At 28.5% G+C, this 15547-nt stretch overlaps 2 protein-coding genes across 6 annotated transcripts; both read left to right on the plus strand.

The window, feature by feature from the left end:
• The first annotated feature begins 368 nt into the window (after window positions 1–368).
• On the plus strand, window positions 369–2840 carry LOC124911136. 5 transcript variants are annotated; one of them, XM_047451578.1, is made up of 4 exons: window positions 369–777; window positions 918–1019; window positions 1150–1497; window positions 2387–2840. In XM_047451578.1, exons 3-4 carry the CDS (start codon window positions 1177–1179, stop codon window positions 2639–2641), a joined length of 576 nt encoding a protein of 191 aa, XP_047307534.1. In that variant the 5' UTR covers window positions 369–777; window positions 918–1019; window positions 1150–1176; the 3' UTR covers window positions 2642–2840. The 5 variants fall into 5 exon arrangements, with proteins under 5 accessions (XP_047307534.1, XP_047307533.1, XP_047307532.1 ...); XM_047451577.1 differs by having other exon boundaries at window positions 918–994; XM_047451576.1 differs by lacking the exon at window positions 918–1019.
• Window positions 2841–7162: 4322 nt separating this feature from the next.
• Window positions 7163–7853, plus strand: LOC124911137 (probable histone H2B.1). The gene has a single exon (XM_047451581.1). The coding sequence runs from the start codon at window positions 7219–7221 to the stop codon at window positions 7678–7680; it is 462 nt and encodes a 153-aa protein (XP_047307537.1). The 5' UTR covers window positions 7163–7218; the 3' UTR covers window positions 7681–7853.
• Window positions 7854–15547: the final 7694 nt, after the last annotated feature.

A 15547-nucleotide genomic window follows, 5' to 3' on the forward strand; every position in this document is an offset into this window, starting at 1 on the left:
GATTGGGTTTTTTTAAAAACTCAAAAGAACAAGGCCATATATTTAGATTTAAGGATCAAAATAAAATAATCAACTTTGACCAAATATGGGCGGACCTTAAAATAATAATTGAGATTTAAATTTATTTACTTTTATAAAAAAATAATTCTCATTAAATTCAAATAGAAGTTATTTATAAAAAATTAGTTAATAAATAATATAAAATAATATTTACAAAATTAAAAACATTGTTCTTATTTCTATTTCTTACAGATTACCTGTCAGGTCTGTTCTTACTATTTACTGTTCCGGGTCAATGGTAACAATCGGACCAAGGTCCGAATTTCGGGCGACCCATTTTCTATTTATGGATCATCTTATCCCCGTTCTCTCTCTTACCGCATCCGAAACACAGTTGTAGAAATCCACAAGACAAAGGAGAGAGAAACAATCTGGCTTCATACTAGGGTTTTGAATCTATTCAAAGCTTAAAGGCCGAATCGCACCGGCCAATGTGCTCACTCTTTGCTTCGTCCGTGTATCGATCTACGGCGATGACAATGTTAGGAAATACCGGTTCGTGCTCGCATCGTCTGAAGCTTATCGAGAATTGGATCGCGATTGATAATCTTAGTTAACATTCAGCTCCTTTTGTGTTTCTAGTATCGATCGTTCTGTTTTATTATAACCTTCTTGCGTTATCGGGGAAGTTTGTTGTTTGACTTAGCTTTTGGGTCGTTGGAAATTTGCGTCAAAATCTGATCTTGATTATTCTGGACTCTAGAGACTGAGCTGAAGGTACTTTTTTAGAAAATTTGTTTTCTAATTCCATTTTATAAGATGAAATGTGAGATTGATTGGTGCAGGTGTTGTTGCCTTCTGGTTTAGGTTTTCATTATTTGATACTCTTAATTCTTGAAGTCTTTTACTTCCATTAGATTTATCAGATTCTTTGAAGGATATAGAATGGACAATGTAATGAACAGCTTGAAAGTGGAGTATTGGCTTCCCAAGAGTTAGTATTATTTCATTTTGTAGAGGTTTTTGTTACTCTAATTTCATTGTATGTTGATCTAATTCCTACTTTGTTAATGTTGAGAAGAAAACTAGACAGTAGTTTCAATTGTCATATTCTATTGAATCATCATAGTTTGAACTGTTATTTGACAGGCAGTGAATTCCTCTTCATCTCGATTGATGGATGTTTTAGCTCGTTATGTTGAACCAGTCAAAGACGATGTAGCCTGCCATCAAGACTGGTCTAAGTTGTGGAGTAATAATTCTAGGCATGGTGGGAATACTACTACTGTAATTGATAGCTTTGTGGTTGATCTTGGAAGTAAGTTTGAAGATGGTCAAGGTTTGTTTACTATTTCCACTTCACCACTGTTGGATGGAACTGAAAAAGAAGATGATGGTTTAGAATCTGGTGATAAAGAGATAACTACTAATGCTGCTGATGAAAGTTCAATGGATTCTACTCATCTATCGCCTGCTACCTTTATGCCTCCTCCTCATGTAAGGCCCCATTTGGAAACAACTAGAGCTTGTTCGAAATCCCGGTTATTTGAATAACCAATTGAGTTATTAAAAATAACTTTGTTAGATTTGGGTTACTGAAAAATTAGTTATTTTTGGTAAAAATACTATATATGATTACTTATTTTTAAGGAAATAAATGGTATTTTGATTAATGATTTGAATATGTGGAGATATGATAAGATTTAGGTTATTTAAGATTATAGTTTGATAACTCAAAACCAGGTTTGGGTTATTTGAATAATCTTCAAATATCTATAGTCTTCTCAAATATTCTCTCATCAATCACATTAATAAAATTATCAAAACCAAATATTTTTCCTACTGTGTATTAATATCTTCTAATACTTCATTTCATAATCTCAATCACAACAAAGTTATTTAACCCTAATCTAGAGTCTAGACAAGGTTGTTTTATATTGTTTATTTTTTCTTGAATAAACTCTCTTTTTGAATGAAAAAAAAAACATTTGATGAAAAATTGGATTATCACGAGTTAAAAGGTTAAACTATCTTCCATATTTATTATTTATTTATTAAAAAAACTAGTTTTGGCCTATTTGTTGAAAGGTTATTTGATTTTAATCAAATTATCAACTAAAATATTAAATATCTTTATTTATTTTTTTATACTAGGACTTGAAATATTAATCACAAATAATATTTTAGTTATACAACCTAAACAATTTCAAATATTAATGTGTTCATCAAACAATGTAAGTTTTTGTTACTAGATCTAGATCCATTAGAGAAACAACAAATACTATTCTGATTAGTTTAGTTTCTAATGGTGTATCTAGATTCAAATAAGTATGTATACATAAACAAACTAAAGTGTTTGAGATATCTATTTATTTGTGTTTCTCAGGCTCCATTGAAGCTCGTATCTGCCATGAAAGGTAGTAGGGAGAAACAAGGCCTAAACGTGGGAAAGCTTAGTGTGTCATGGGCAGCTGATGTTTACGATCCACCGGTTACATCTCAATCACACTCGGTGAGTAGCCATAACAATGGAAACTCAAGGCACAAGAAGAATTACAGGAACAAGCATAACAAGAACAAGGCTAAATCTCAGAGGAATTGTAGGAAAGCTAAAGGCTCTTCCAGAGGTGGCAGTTATTAGTCAATTCTGGCGTAAACTGATGCTTTTTTTTACAGTAAGTTATGCTTCTTGGATGATAATGATGCTGTTTTTAGCTGCGGAAATGGGAACTTTTGAGTAACTCTCAAGTTTTGAACTCTTAACTGTTTGTATATATTTGCGCTCTTTATGTATTTTGCGGGTCGATGGAATAATAATGGCTGAACTTTTCTTGATAGTATATTTTCGTGGCCAGAAGTTAAAGTGTGTTTAGAAATGCTTATGTTGTTTGCTAATTTTGAATTAGTAAAGTTGGATTGAAATTTAATTTAATAATATAAGTAACATGACTAATGTAGTCAATGTTAGTATGTACTAAAAAAATTGATTGTGTTCTTACTATATTAATATTGAGATATTAAGTGTTTTTTATTGATTAATTTTAAACTATTGAAATAATTAACATTTGTTCATCTAATTTTTAAATTAATATATTTACATATATATATAATAATAATGCTTAAATTTAGGTGACCCGTTGATTTTCCTTTATCGATTTGTTTTTCTTTGTTGAGCTGAGTTGCCATTGATCATATGTACATTCAGAGTTACTTGAGAAGGTGGAACCGTTGCCATGCTCGATGATGAAGACTTCCTTCGCCGAACTTGATTTCGACGACATTGGCAAAGTTACTAGAGTAAGTGGAACCGTCACAATTCTCGACGCTGAAAACGTTATTGAGCAACACTTGGCAGATTTGTTGTGATCTCGGGTATGTGTAAGACATTTTCCAAACACAGTGACCAATCATAACTAGGTATAATAGAAGTTTCATTAGAAATATTTAAAGGTGTAATATTTTCTTTACCTGTATATATATGGTGAATAAAGTTAAATATATTGAGGTTTAATGTGACATAATTAGTAGCACCTGAACTGGGATCATCCCTTGTCGGATCTGTAATAGTTGCAGAAGAAGCTGATTCATAACTGTGGGGTTATTTTTTCGTTGTTGAGTAAAGATCCGACAACCGATAGTTATGTGACTGCATTCTCTACATATCTGACATGTTTAAATATTCCAACCGTTTTTTATGGAGTGTCATATTTTATTGCAATAAGTATAATGTGGATGATTATTATTTTGATAGGAGCAATGGTTAGTGTTAGATTATGGTGACTCATATAAGTTTTGATTGGGTCTTGGGTAAGTCCGCGATATAATAAAATAATATAAAATAAAACCTTAACGGTCTGATATTGGGCTCACTAGGCCCAATTATGTGTCTATAAATATATTATTCTCTAAGAAGAAGATAAAACATTTTGTTAGTCATTCCGATGGTCCGGAAGAGGGTTTTACTACTCGAGGAAAACCAAAAAAAATGTTCAAAAAATATCAGAAAGATAGATTGAAGTCAAGAAAACCTTGGAAGACATGCAATTCCTGAATAAAGGAGGCACATAAAATCTGAGTGTGTGAAGCTACAAAATAAAGGTAAAAAAGAGGATAGTAATTCGACTAAAAAGCAGGGTAAAAATTTCGGTGAATCTAGTATTGTTGAAGCTTAAGACAATGAACTCCTCATGGCTTCTGTTTGCGACGCGAGATCACATTATTAATAAATACTCGATTTTGGCTATACGTAATCGGGACTGATTTTCAACATATGATACAATTTCCAAAAGTGTTGTATTAATTGAAACAGTTCATCCTCTAAGGTTGTGAGCATAGGAACAATCAAAATTAAGATATTTGATGGAGCTACACGGAAACTTGGTGATGTAAGACATGCAACTGATTTGAATAGAAATATAATTTCTCTTAGTACTCTCGATTTAAAAGGGTACAGGTACACTACTGAAGGTGGAGTGATGAATATTAGTAATGTGTTTTTTGTCGTGATGAATGGTGAAAGAAAATCTAACATGTTTTGAAAAACTCTACCGTTTTAGGCGATGTTGTTGTCACCACATCTTCCTTATCTGATGATGATGTCACAAAATGGTGGCATATGCGACTTGGTCATATGAGTGAATATGGAATGACCGAATTAAGCAAACGAGGACTTCTTAATGGGCAGAGTATTACCAAATTAAAGTTTTGTGAGCATTGTGTTCTCGACAAACAAAAAAGAATCAAAGTCTCTAAAGACATCCACAATAATGAAAGAACACTTGATTATATCCAATATGATCTATGTGGACCATCTAGGGTGTCTTCTATGGGAGGTGTCAATTATATGTTGACGATTATCAATGATTTATCCAGAATTTTTTTTTTCTTCTTGAAACAAAATAGTGATATGTTCTCCAAGTTTAAAGAATGAAATACTATGATTGAGAAATAGACAAGGAAACCAATAAAAAGTTTACGTACTGATAATAGTTTGTAGTTATGTTCTAAAATTTTAATGCTCTATACATAATTGAAGGAATCGTAAGGCACCTCATAGTGCCTAAGAATTTACAATAGAATAGTGTGACAAATAGGATGAATATAACTTTGATGTAGAATGTGCGTTGTATGCTCCTTAATGTTGATTTATCAAAGTTTTTTGGGCTGAAGTTGCAACTTAAACATGCTTCCTCGTCAACCGTTCTCCGTCAACTTCAATTAATAAACAGACTTCGCAAGAAACATGGTATGGTATTACTTCTAGTTATTATGATTTGAGAATTTTTGGTTGTTCGACGTATGCTCATGTTGATCAAGGAAAATTGGAAGCTCGGAAGTGTATTTTCATCGGTTATAAATCTAGTGTAAAGGGTACAAGCTATGGTGTCCAAAAAATTTAAATATAATAATTAGTCGAGATGTTACTTTCAATGAAACACATATGTTAAATGCTACATCCTCTATATTTTCGAAATAAAATTCAACAAGAATTTAGCAAGCATGTAGAGTTTGAGAGCATATCAGAATTTGAACCTGCAACATTACCGTTAACTACACTAGAGTTGTCAAATACTTCACCGATTGCACCACAATATCATATTGCTACAAATAAGCCAATATATGAAATTAGATCTCCCGAAAACTCGATTGGTAGGTTATAGTCAAATTCCAGAGATTAATTTTACTGATGTGTTTTCTTCGGTTGTGAAATATATTTTGATTCGAGTATTACTTGATATCGTCGTGATGAATATTTTGAAGCTTGATTAGCTAGTTTGAAAATTTTTATGATTGTATTTGTTATTTAAATAAAATCCTTTATGATTGTATTTTGTTTTCAAACTTTGATCTATTTTATTTGACCAATACAAAATATGGCCTTGATCTAATTTGTAGAAGTGACAATCATGAGATTATTAACTCAATTTTTTAAAAAACATATCCTAATTTAAGTATTTATTTGATATTTTAAAGGTAAATATCAATTAATAAGACTAGTTTAGTAAATTGTTTTTGCCTTAGTTAAAGGTAAATATCAATTAATAAGACTAGTTTAGTAAATTGTTTTTTTCTAAGGCATTGTTATCTAAAAGTTTTTATTTTAATCTTTATCAAATTAAATTTTTAATAAATCACTTCTCAGCAATCATATTATTCATTTTATTAATTAAAATACTAAAATACCCTCTAATTTAAATTATTATTTTATATTTTATTTATATATTTTAATACTTTTAAGTATTTTTACAAAAAAATAATCATTATTTTCTCAAAATTATCACCCATCATTTAATTTTTTTCTCTCTTGATTTTTAAAACAACCTAATAAGCGAACAAGACCCAAGATTTTACGAGTTTAATAACTTATTGAATATTTTTTTTTCTTTGATAAATAAATCTTTATCGGTTTTTTTGCCTAAATAAAATTTTTCCTTTTAATAAATAAACCTTTTTTTTAAAAAAAATAAGACTAGCTTTTATATATATATATATATATATATATATATATATATATATATATATATATATATATATATATATATATATATATATATATATATATATATATATATATATATATATATAACATCCTTCAGGAGAAAGGCTGTATTTTTTAAAAAATAATATTATTCAAAATCAATTTTTTCTGAAAATTAAAAAAATTCACATTTCTTCAAAAATAAATACATAAATTAAACTTGAATTTTTTTCTATATATATATGAATTAATTTTCATACACATTTATTTATATTATCACATAAAATATTAAAATATATTGTCCCATAAATATACATAAAAAAATACTAAAATTAATATTAACCTCTTATATTTATTATTTATTCAAAGTTAATTTCCATTCATTTTATTCTTAAATAATATAATAATATATTTATTAAAATCAAATATAATAATCTAACAAGATAACTCAAAAATATCTCCCCAAATAACCATCAATCCGCGCCCAAACATTTCATTCAATAGCCTACTCCCACGTTTCCTTTTGCTTTAACATGATCCGTAACCTTCACAAAACATCCAACGGTCAGAAACAAATCCAAAAAAAACATGATTGCCACGTCATCGATCCACTTCACTTCCCACCAACCAATAAAAACAACTCTCCACCGCAATATAAATAAGATAAACAATCTCCATATTTCTCCATCATCATTATCATCATCTCCAAATTCAATCTAGATTTTCTCAGTTGATCAAAAATGGCACCAAAAGGAGAAAAGAAGCCAGCAGAGAAGAAACCCGCAGCCGAAAAACCCATCGAGGAGAAGAAAACCGCCGCCGAGAAAGCTCCGGCAGAGAAGAAACCAAAGGCCGGTAAGAAACTACCAAAGGAAGGAGGAGCAGCAGCTGCCGGAGATAAGAAAAAGAAGAGAAATAAGAAGAGTATTGAAACTTACAAGATCTATATCTTTAAGGTTTTAAAACAAGTTCATCCTGATGTTGGAATCTCAAGTAAGGCTATGGGAATCATGAACAGTTTCATTAATGATATCTTCGAGAAGATTGCTCAGGAAAGTTCTAAACTTGCTCGGTATAATAAGAAACCCACGATTACTTCTCGGGAGATTCAGACTGCTGTTAGACTTGTTCTTCCTGGTGAATTGGCTAAACATGCTGTTTCTGAAGGTACTAAGGCTGTTACTAAGTTTACTAGTTCTTAGATTTGATTATGGGTTTTGTTGGGTTTGTTCTAGTTTTATGTAGTTGATGTTTTAATTATCTTATTGTATATTTTGGCTTTTAATTAACATGTTTTAGATCTATGTTGCTGAATTGATTAGGTTATGTGATGTAATGTAATGCTTTTTACTATATAGTAATCAAGTTCTTTTCATTTGCTCTGTTCTTTTTATTGATTTCGTAGGGTTTTTAGGGTTTCTTGGATATGAAATATTAATGGGTATAATTAAATATATAAACTTTATTTAGAGATTTATTATATAAGAATTGAATTTAAAAGAATCTGAAATAAACTATTGATTAGTAAAGAGGAAAAGGAATAAAGAACAAAAGTGGATGATTCTGAAAAAAAATGAAGATTGAATTAAATATAGAAGACAACTACTTGTATGGCAACTTTCACCAACTCAATTAATTATAAAATTAATTTTTTTTTGTCTAAAATTTAATAATTAAATCCTTCAATTCATTATTTTTTATATCAAAATGAATTGTTTTATTCTTACAAAATTTAAATATCAAAATAACTATTATAAATCAAAGAACCTACTTTTTATCTAACTAATAACTATTTATAATCTAAAAATGTATGCTTCCAACAGTATATTCACTTTATATTATGAGATTTTACCATCTAAATATTTTATAACCTTAATGTTAAATATTAGGTAATAACTAATAAGTTGTAAATACAAACTTGATTAAAAAACTGTTTAATTAATAATCCGGATTGAATTGAAATTACTATTTAGTTTATATTGAATTATTATTAATTTAAAAATAGGTTAAATGACTCTATTCATATTAAAATATTGTATTTTCGATTTTTTATTTTAAAATTTATAATTTAAGGCTCATTATTGTTAAAATGATAGAAAACGAGTTGTGTTTTAATGGTTTAAATGTCGTTAACTTATTATATACATTTTATTTATAAATAAATAAATAAAAGATTAATATCACTAATAACTATTTAATTTCAAAAAATTAAAATTTTAATTATTGAATTTCAAAAAATTATTACTCAAAATTATCAATTCGTTGAAATTCAATATTTTAATTTATGAAATTGATCTTATAATTATTTATTAATAAATGTCTCATATATATAATTAAATTTTAAATCATTAAGATAAATTTGATTTGTATAACTTTAAAAGAAGGAAGAAATTCAATTTCTAATTGACGACCCAATTGACAGTTCTACTATATTCAAATATTAAAAAAAAAAAAAATCTAAAACATATCAAACATATTATACATGTCACAACATATATAGTTATTAAACAGTAAAGCACTGAAGCAACATGTTAAATGGGTAAAATTATATAAATAAGTTAAAAATATTAAATGATTGAAAAATGTATATAATAAACACTTAAACAAAAATATAAAACAGAAAAAAGACACATACAAATAAATATCATATAAGAAACATTAGTTGGATAAACTAATTTTGCCCACAAATTACCAATTTATTTTGATTACCCAATCTATATTAATAAATAAAATAAGTTAGATAAAATTAGATTAAGTATAATTTGAGCTCAATAATACAAGTTTGATTTACCCATCTATTCTCTCTATATACAAGTGAATTAAAAGTTATTCATTATCTTGTCTAAACTTTTAGATTTGGTGATTAAATTATCATAAATATCTTAAAAACTAACTAAATATTCAATTATTATTGTAGATATTGAAAAATAAAACAAAACTTAGAGCAAGAGTCTTCTATAAAATGAATTGTAATTGATTTTATGCTAATTCTTTCAAAAGATGCTTTAATATAATTTTGTTTGTTATAAGTTATAACACTTTCTTTTTCAATTTTTTTTATTTAATCTATACAAAATTATTTTTTTAATTAATTATTTAAGACTAATCACATCACTTATTTCATTAATTAAAATATTAAAATATTCTCTATTTTAAATTATTATTATTTATTTTATTTATATATCTCAATACTATTTAAGTTTTATTATCAAAAATAATTATCACCTCAAACCTAAAATAAAATTCTCTAATTATTTTTTAAATAAATATAAATGCTTATTACACAAATTATTAAATAAATAAATATTTTATAAATGTTTCAGAAATAATTAAAGTAGGACTATAAATAATATGATAGTAAATATGATAAATTTGAATAATTTAGTTTTTAAAATTTTATTAAACAAATAACTGTTTTTGAATTCATTTTGGACTCAGAATAATAAATTTTAAACTTTAAAAATAAGTAATAAGATGGTTAGATTTGAATAATTTAATATATTATTTATATATTTTATTCTATTAAATAAATAATTATTTAAAAAAAAACATTTTCGTGTTAAATATTTGGATATAAATAATAATTATGTTGATAAATAAATAAATTTATTTGTTATTATTTTGTTTTGTAATATTCTGAAAAATGAAAAACAAAATTGTAAAAATAAGAACTATCCATTGGTACATATCCCAAGGTCTAGGAGACTTCTTTCTCCATTCAATTATTATTATTATTTTGAAATTATATAAGGTCATAATTTTTTATTGGTATAATGATAAATTTAGAATCTTAAGTTATCATTTTTTTATTTATTTAGAATCCTCATAATTTGTTGTCATTTTAAAAACTTTAGTTTATAATATTTTTGTTATACTTAAAATTCTCAAATACGTACATGTCATTTTTTATTTTATATAATTCTTTTATCTTCTAATTATTCTCATCGTTCTCCCGACCAAATTCTCTCATTCCCTAATCTATCATCCCTTCTAAATAAAGATTTACCGCACCCTGAAGGGAAGGCCATGATAATACTAAAAGTCGTTGTCATTGTCTTCTTGCCTTATGAATTCTAACTCAAAAGATTATTTTCTGACTCTATCGTCATTCTCACTACTTAGGTTTCTACTCGGTTCTTGCAATTTTTTTTTTAAAGAAACAGTTTAGTTTTTAACTTAATTAATATGGTGTAATTGACTCTTTCTTGGGATTGGGCTGTCAATAAACAAGGCCTTGCAAGTAATATTTAAATGATTATGTAAAAAGAAAAACAAGATTGAAGAAGCTGTCATGGATTTATTTGAAACAATGTTTCTTTTAAACTTTATTCAAGAGGGAGGAGACGAATTGGCAAGGTTAATAAATTTCATTTATAAGCTTTAATTTTAATACATGTGTGTCAAAAGTCATTATTCATGTTTTGAATGGGTTGAAAAAGTTTTGGGTTTAGGGGAGAATCGGAAACGGTGGAGGAGAGAGAATCGAATATGGTGGAATAGAAATCGAAGTAATTGGATGTCCGACTCGGGCCTATATGACATGTCAGATAGCAATACTCCATCATTGTCATATACTCCATACGATATGGATATCATATTCATCTTTTGTTGAATCCTTTTCATGGCTCGATAAATAATTTGATAAGCCAATAATTTTTTTTGGTTTCAAAATTCGGTTAACCAACATGTTAACTAACCGATTATGATAAATTGGATCCGATTTTGCAATTAGGTCCTATGATGGAGATGAGGTTAAAAGATTATTAAAGAAAAAATTGATGACATTTAAATATTATATTAAATAATAAAAAATTAAATAATTTAACAGACTTATATATAAATTAACATGGTTAGTTTGAGAGTTTTAAATATAACAAAAACATTGTAAAAGACCTCTTAAAACGATAAAAAATTAAAAGAGATTTAAATTTGACAAAACTTTTCAACTATAATCCTAAATTTGTTATTTATCCAATTTTTCAATGAGAGCATTCAATTGAGCTCGAAAAAAGTAACGTCAGTCGGCAATATGATTACAACAAATTTGACAAAAATAGTCGCACAATTCAGATTTAGCACCCACAAGTTTTGATTTCATATAAAGTTTTCTTGTTATATAAGTTAAATATATAATTGGCACAATACCTTTTTTTTAGTTTATTTATTCAACTTTTTGAGTAGTTAGAGAATAAAAGATATCACTTTGTCTTATTGGATAGATAGAGTGCTTACTACTTAGTGCTTATATTACCTTAAATTTGATACATCAACTCCAAGGGCTCGTTTGAGGTAGTGATTTTGAGGGTTTTTCAGTATTTTATCTCAAAACTCAACAATCATTTCATCTATCATTTTAACTATTTAATCACTCATTTTATATTTTTAAATACTAAAATTAGCCTTTATATAAAATTAATTTATCTATAAAAAAATAAATAATATTTTTGACTTTTAACCATAAAAAACTATTTTTTAAGAAAAACAAATAAAAATATAATAACCATTACATCAAACGAGCCCTAAAGGAAGTTTATAATCTTTGTAAGGTTAGGTTCATACAAGATTAATGAAAGGAGAAACCAGTATATGAACATGCCAAATCAAAAATGGAATGGTATTGTGCTTACAAAAATCTTAAAAACTAGAGAAGACGCATATCAGATGATGAAGTTCAAAATCGGTAATGGAAGGAAAATATTATTCTGGCAGGATCCATGGCTAGAGAATAATCCCATAATTCTTCGAGAGAAATTCCAATCTATCAGAATAAGAAAAATAGTCTTTTGTACTCAGTTAGAGATATTCAAGAAGAAAAATGCAGCTCTATTATAAAGAGTACTTCCGAAGGAATCATAATTATGAATCTGATCAATAATATGCAATTTAATGGAAACACTGATACAAAGAGTTCATATCCTGTTATGAATGGAAAGTTTGTGACAGGAAAAATACGGAAGATCATTAGAACAAAGGAGGTGATAGTCAATTGACATAAAGTAGTATTGTCTTCAAAGGTTATACCTCAACACTAATTCATCCTCTGTCTGACATTCAGGAAAAAAATTGCAACAAGAGACATAATTAAAAAGTATATGAATATTCGAGACGTCAATTGCCCAATATGCGTAGTAAAAGAGGAAAGTATTGACCAACTGTTTGAGGAATGCACATTTATATTCAAACTATGGATCGATTTTGCTTCAAACATAAATATCACTAACTTTCCAAGTACATGGAACGAAATCGTAGAGTTCGTAAAGAAAAAGACTAAGGGCGATAACTTCTACGCGAATGTTTTTCAAATATTTTTTGGAGCCCTGATCTACAATACTTGGAGAGAAAAAAATACAAGAATTTATAGCACAAATAAGAGATTAGAAGGAAAAGTTTGGGATTATATTGTTTTTGATGACAATGCTCTCATACAAATAAGGAGGGGATGTTCGATCAATGAAGACAGTTGAAAGCTCAGTCAAATGTTGAATATACCTATGAGATTATTACAAGGAAATGAATCTTCAAATAGTTTTTGTTTGATAGCTTGTTTATAATTCAATTATTTGTTATTCTGTTTGTTTTGTAATTTAGTTTTTTTTTAAATTCAATTGGTGTTTTTAACAAAGTTAGGGTCTGTCAAATTTTGTTTCTTAAAACTCATTTTCCTCTTTAAAGGATTTTTAATAAAATAAAATTAAACCATTAAAAAAAAATAAAAATTCTTTGTAAGGTTTTCTCGTATCATCGTTCTACTTGTGCTTAGAAATGACAATGGGGCGGTTCGGGGCGGGAAATGCATTTACCATCCCCGTCCCGTTCGTTTTTTTTTCGGTTTCGGAAAATCCCGCAGGGTACTGTTAATAACTTTTTTTTTCAAAAAAACATAAAAATAAAAATTATACAATAAAATTATATAAACGAATTTTTTAATATAATATATATTATAATATATTAAAAATTTAAAATTATTATAAAGAAATAACTTTACTACTCTTATAAAATATAGTGAAATAAATAAATATATTAGTGATTTAATATATTCAATTATGTTTTTAGTGTTCGGGGCAGAATCAGGATGAAATCGGGGCGGGTCGGGGCGGGGGACACAAATACTATCCCTGCCCCATCCCCATTCGGTTTCGGGGAAAAACCGTCCCAAACAGTACAATTCGATTCGGTTTTCGCGGGGCGATTTCAAATTGTCATCCTTACCTGTGCTAGCCCAATTTGAATAAAATATTAATTTAAAATTTTATATTTTCTGTATACGATGTTGGAATTAAAAAATTCATCCATTCAACCCCAACTAAAAATATCCAATTTAAAAAAAAGGTTTGAATTGATTGTGATGTTTTATTGGCACTTATTTAAGAACAATGACTAAAAAACAATATATTGTTTTGCACGAGAATTGATGAGGTGTGATTAAACATCATATTACAAATAACTTTTAGATAAATTAAAACAGTGTGTTGTGTTAATTTTTACTCAATAATTTTATAAATTATAAAAATATTTATTCAATTTATTTTCTTTATAAAAATCATATAAGAACTAATTGTACCAGATTTAAAATAAATAATTAATTTGAGAATAATACGAAATCCGATGAGTTTTAAATTAATTAAACCATATATTTTAAATAAAATCAAAATTACTAAAAATAAATAAATGAAATAAATAGGCAAAAACCTTTATTAAATATAAATATTTATATTATATTTTGTGTGTGTGCATAGAAATAAAATAAATAAATTGTTAGCCACCGAAAATGATAACCGAGGTAGACAGAGGCGGACAGAGCTGTCGGGCATAGTGTTGATGGAAATACACCACAACGGTAAACTACAAACTGCGGAATTTATCCTTCGTTTGACAACACTTTCCCAAACTGTTTAAACCTGTGAGGAAGATAACAAATAGGTGTGCACAAATGCAATCAACACAGCTCCTAAAAGAGTGAGTAACACACCAAACAAGCACACACAAACAACACAGAATTTTAGCGTGGAAAACCCCTCAATGGGTAAAAACCACGGGACACCTAGTGCCGCTTAAAATCCACTATCACCAGCAAGAGAGTAATACAAAAGTCTTCTCTAGACAATACTAGAGGCATACAAATTCATAATACCCTTGGAAACATGCACATCAAGGATATAGAAACAATCAAAGAACAAGAAAGGAAGAATATCACCAAAAACAACTGCTACTGTTCCGGCAACGAAACTCCGACCTCCAGACCTCAGAATCCGATCTCCACCGTCCAGAATGTTGGCCCAGAAGTTGTGAAGTTGCTGTCCAAAAATTAGGACGATCCAACGGTGCAAACCCCGACAATCATCAAAACACTAAGGCTGCTAAACTTGAAGTTTTCCCCTCTTTTCTTTCTTAATTTTCTCCCCTTTTATATTACTCCCAAATAAGTGAATCAAGTGGGGGCCCAAATAGACCTATTTGCTGGGCTTTTCCTCATTGACCAAGGAAAACAAAAACCCAACAAATCTCCCCCTTTTCCTGACTATGAGGAAGATTTCGCCATCCCGGCGATCGAACAACACACCTTCAACTTTTCCCTTGCCAATGCCTTTGTCAACATATCAGAACCATTATCATCAGTGTGAACTTTATCAAGTTCAAACAACCCATCTTCAAGAGATTCTCTAATCCAATGATACCGCACATCAATATGTTTCATTCGCTTATGAAACATGGAATTCTTAGCAAGGTGTATTGCACTTTGATTATCACAAAGAACCACGTAACGCTGTTGCTTGAAGCCAAGCTCCTGCAGAAATCTTTTCAACCACAATAGTTCTTTGCAAGCTTCCGTTGCTGCCATATACTCAGCCTCTGTTGTCGATAAGGCCACACACTTTTGCAATCTTGATTGCCATGAAACAACCCCCCTGCAAATGTCATCAAATATCTAGAAGTAGATTTCATGTTATCCTTATTTCCAGCCATATCAGAATCTGTGTATCCCATAAGCACCGACTTTTCATTTCCAAATGTGATACCCAGTTTGGAAGTACCGCGCAGATATCTGAGAATCCATTTAACTGCTTCCCA

This window comes from Impatiens glandulifera, chromosome 8 (assembly GCF_907164915.1).
Source record: "Impatiens glandulifera chromosome 8, dImpGla2.1, whole genome shotgun sequence".
Lineage (NCBI taxonomy): Eukaryota > Viridiplantae > Streptophyta > Magnoliopsida > Ericales > Balsaminaceae > Impatiens > Impatiens glandulifera.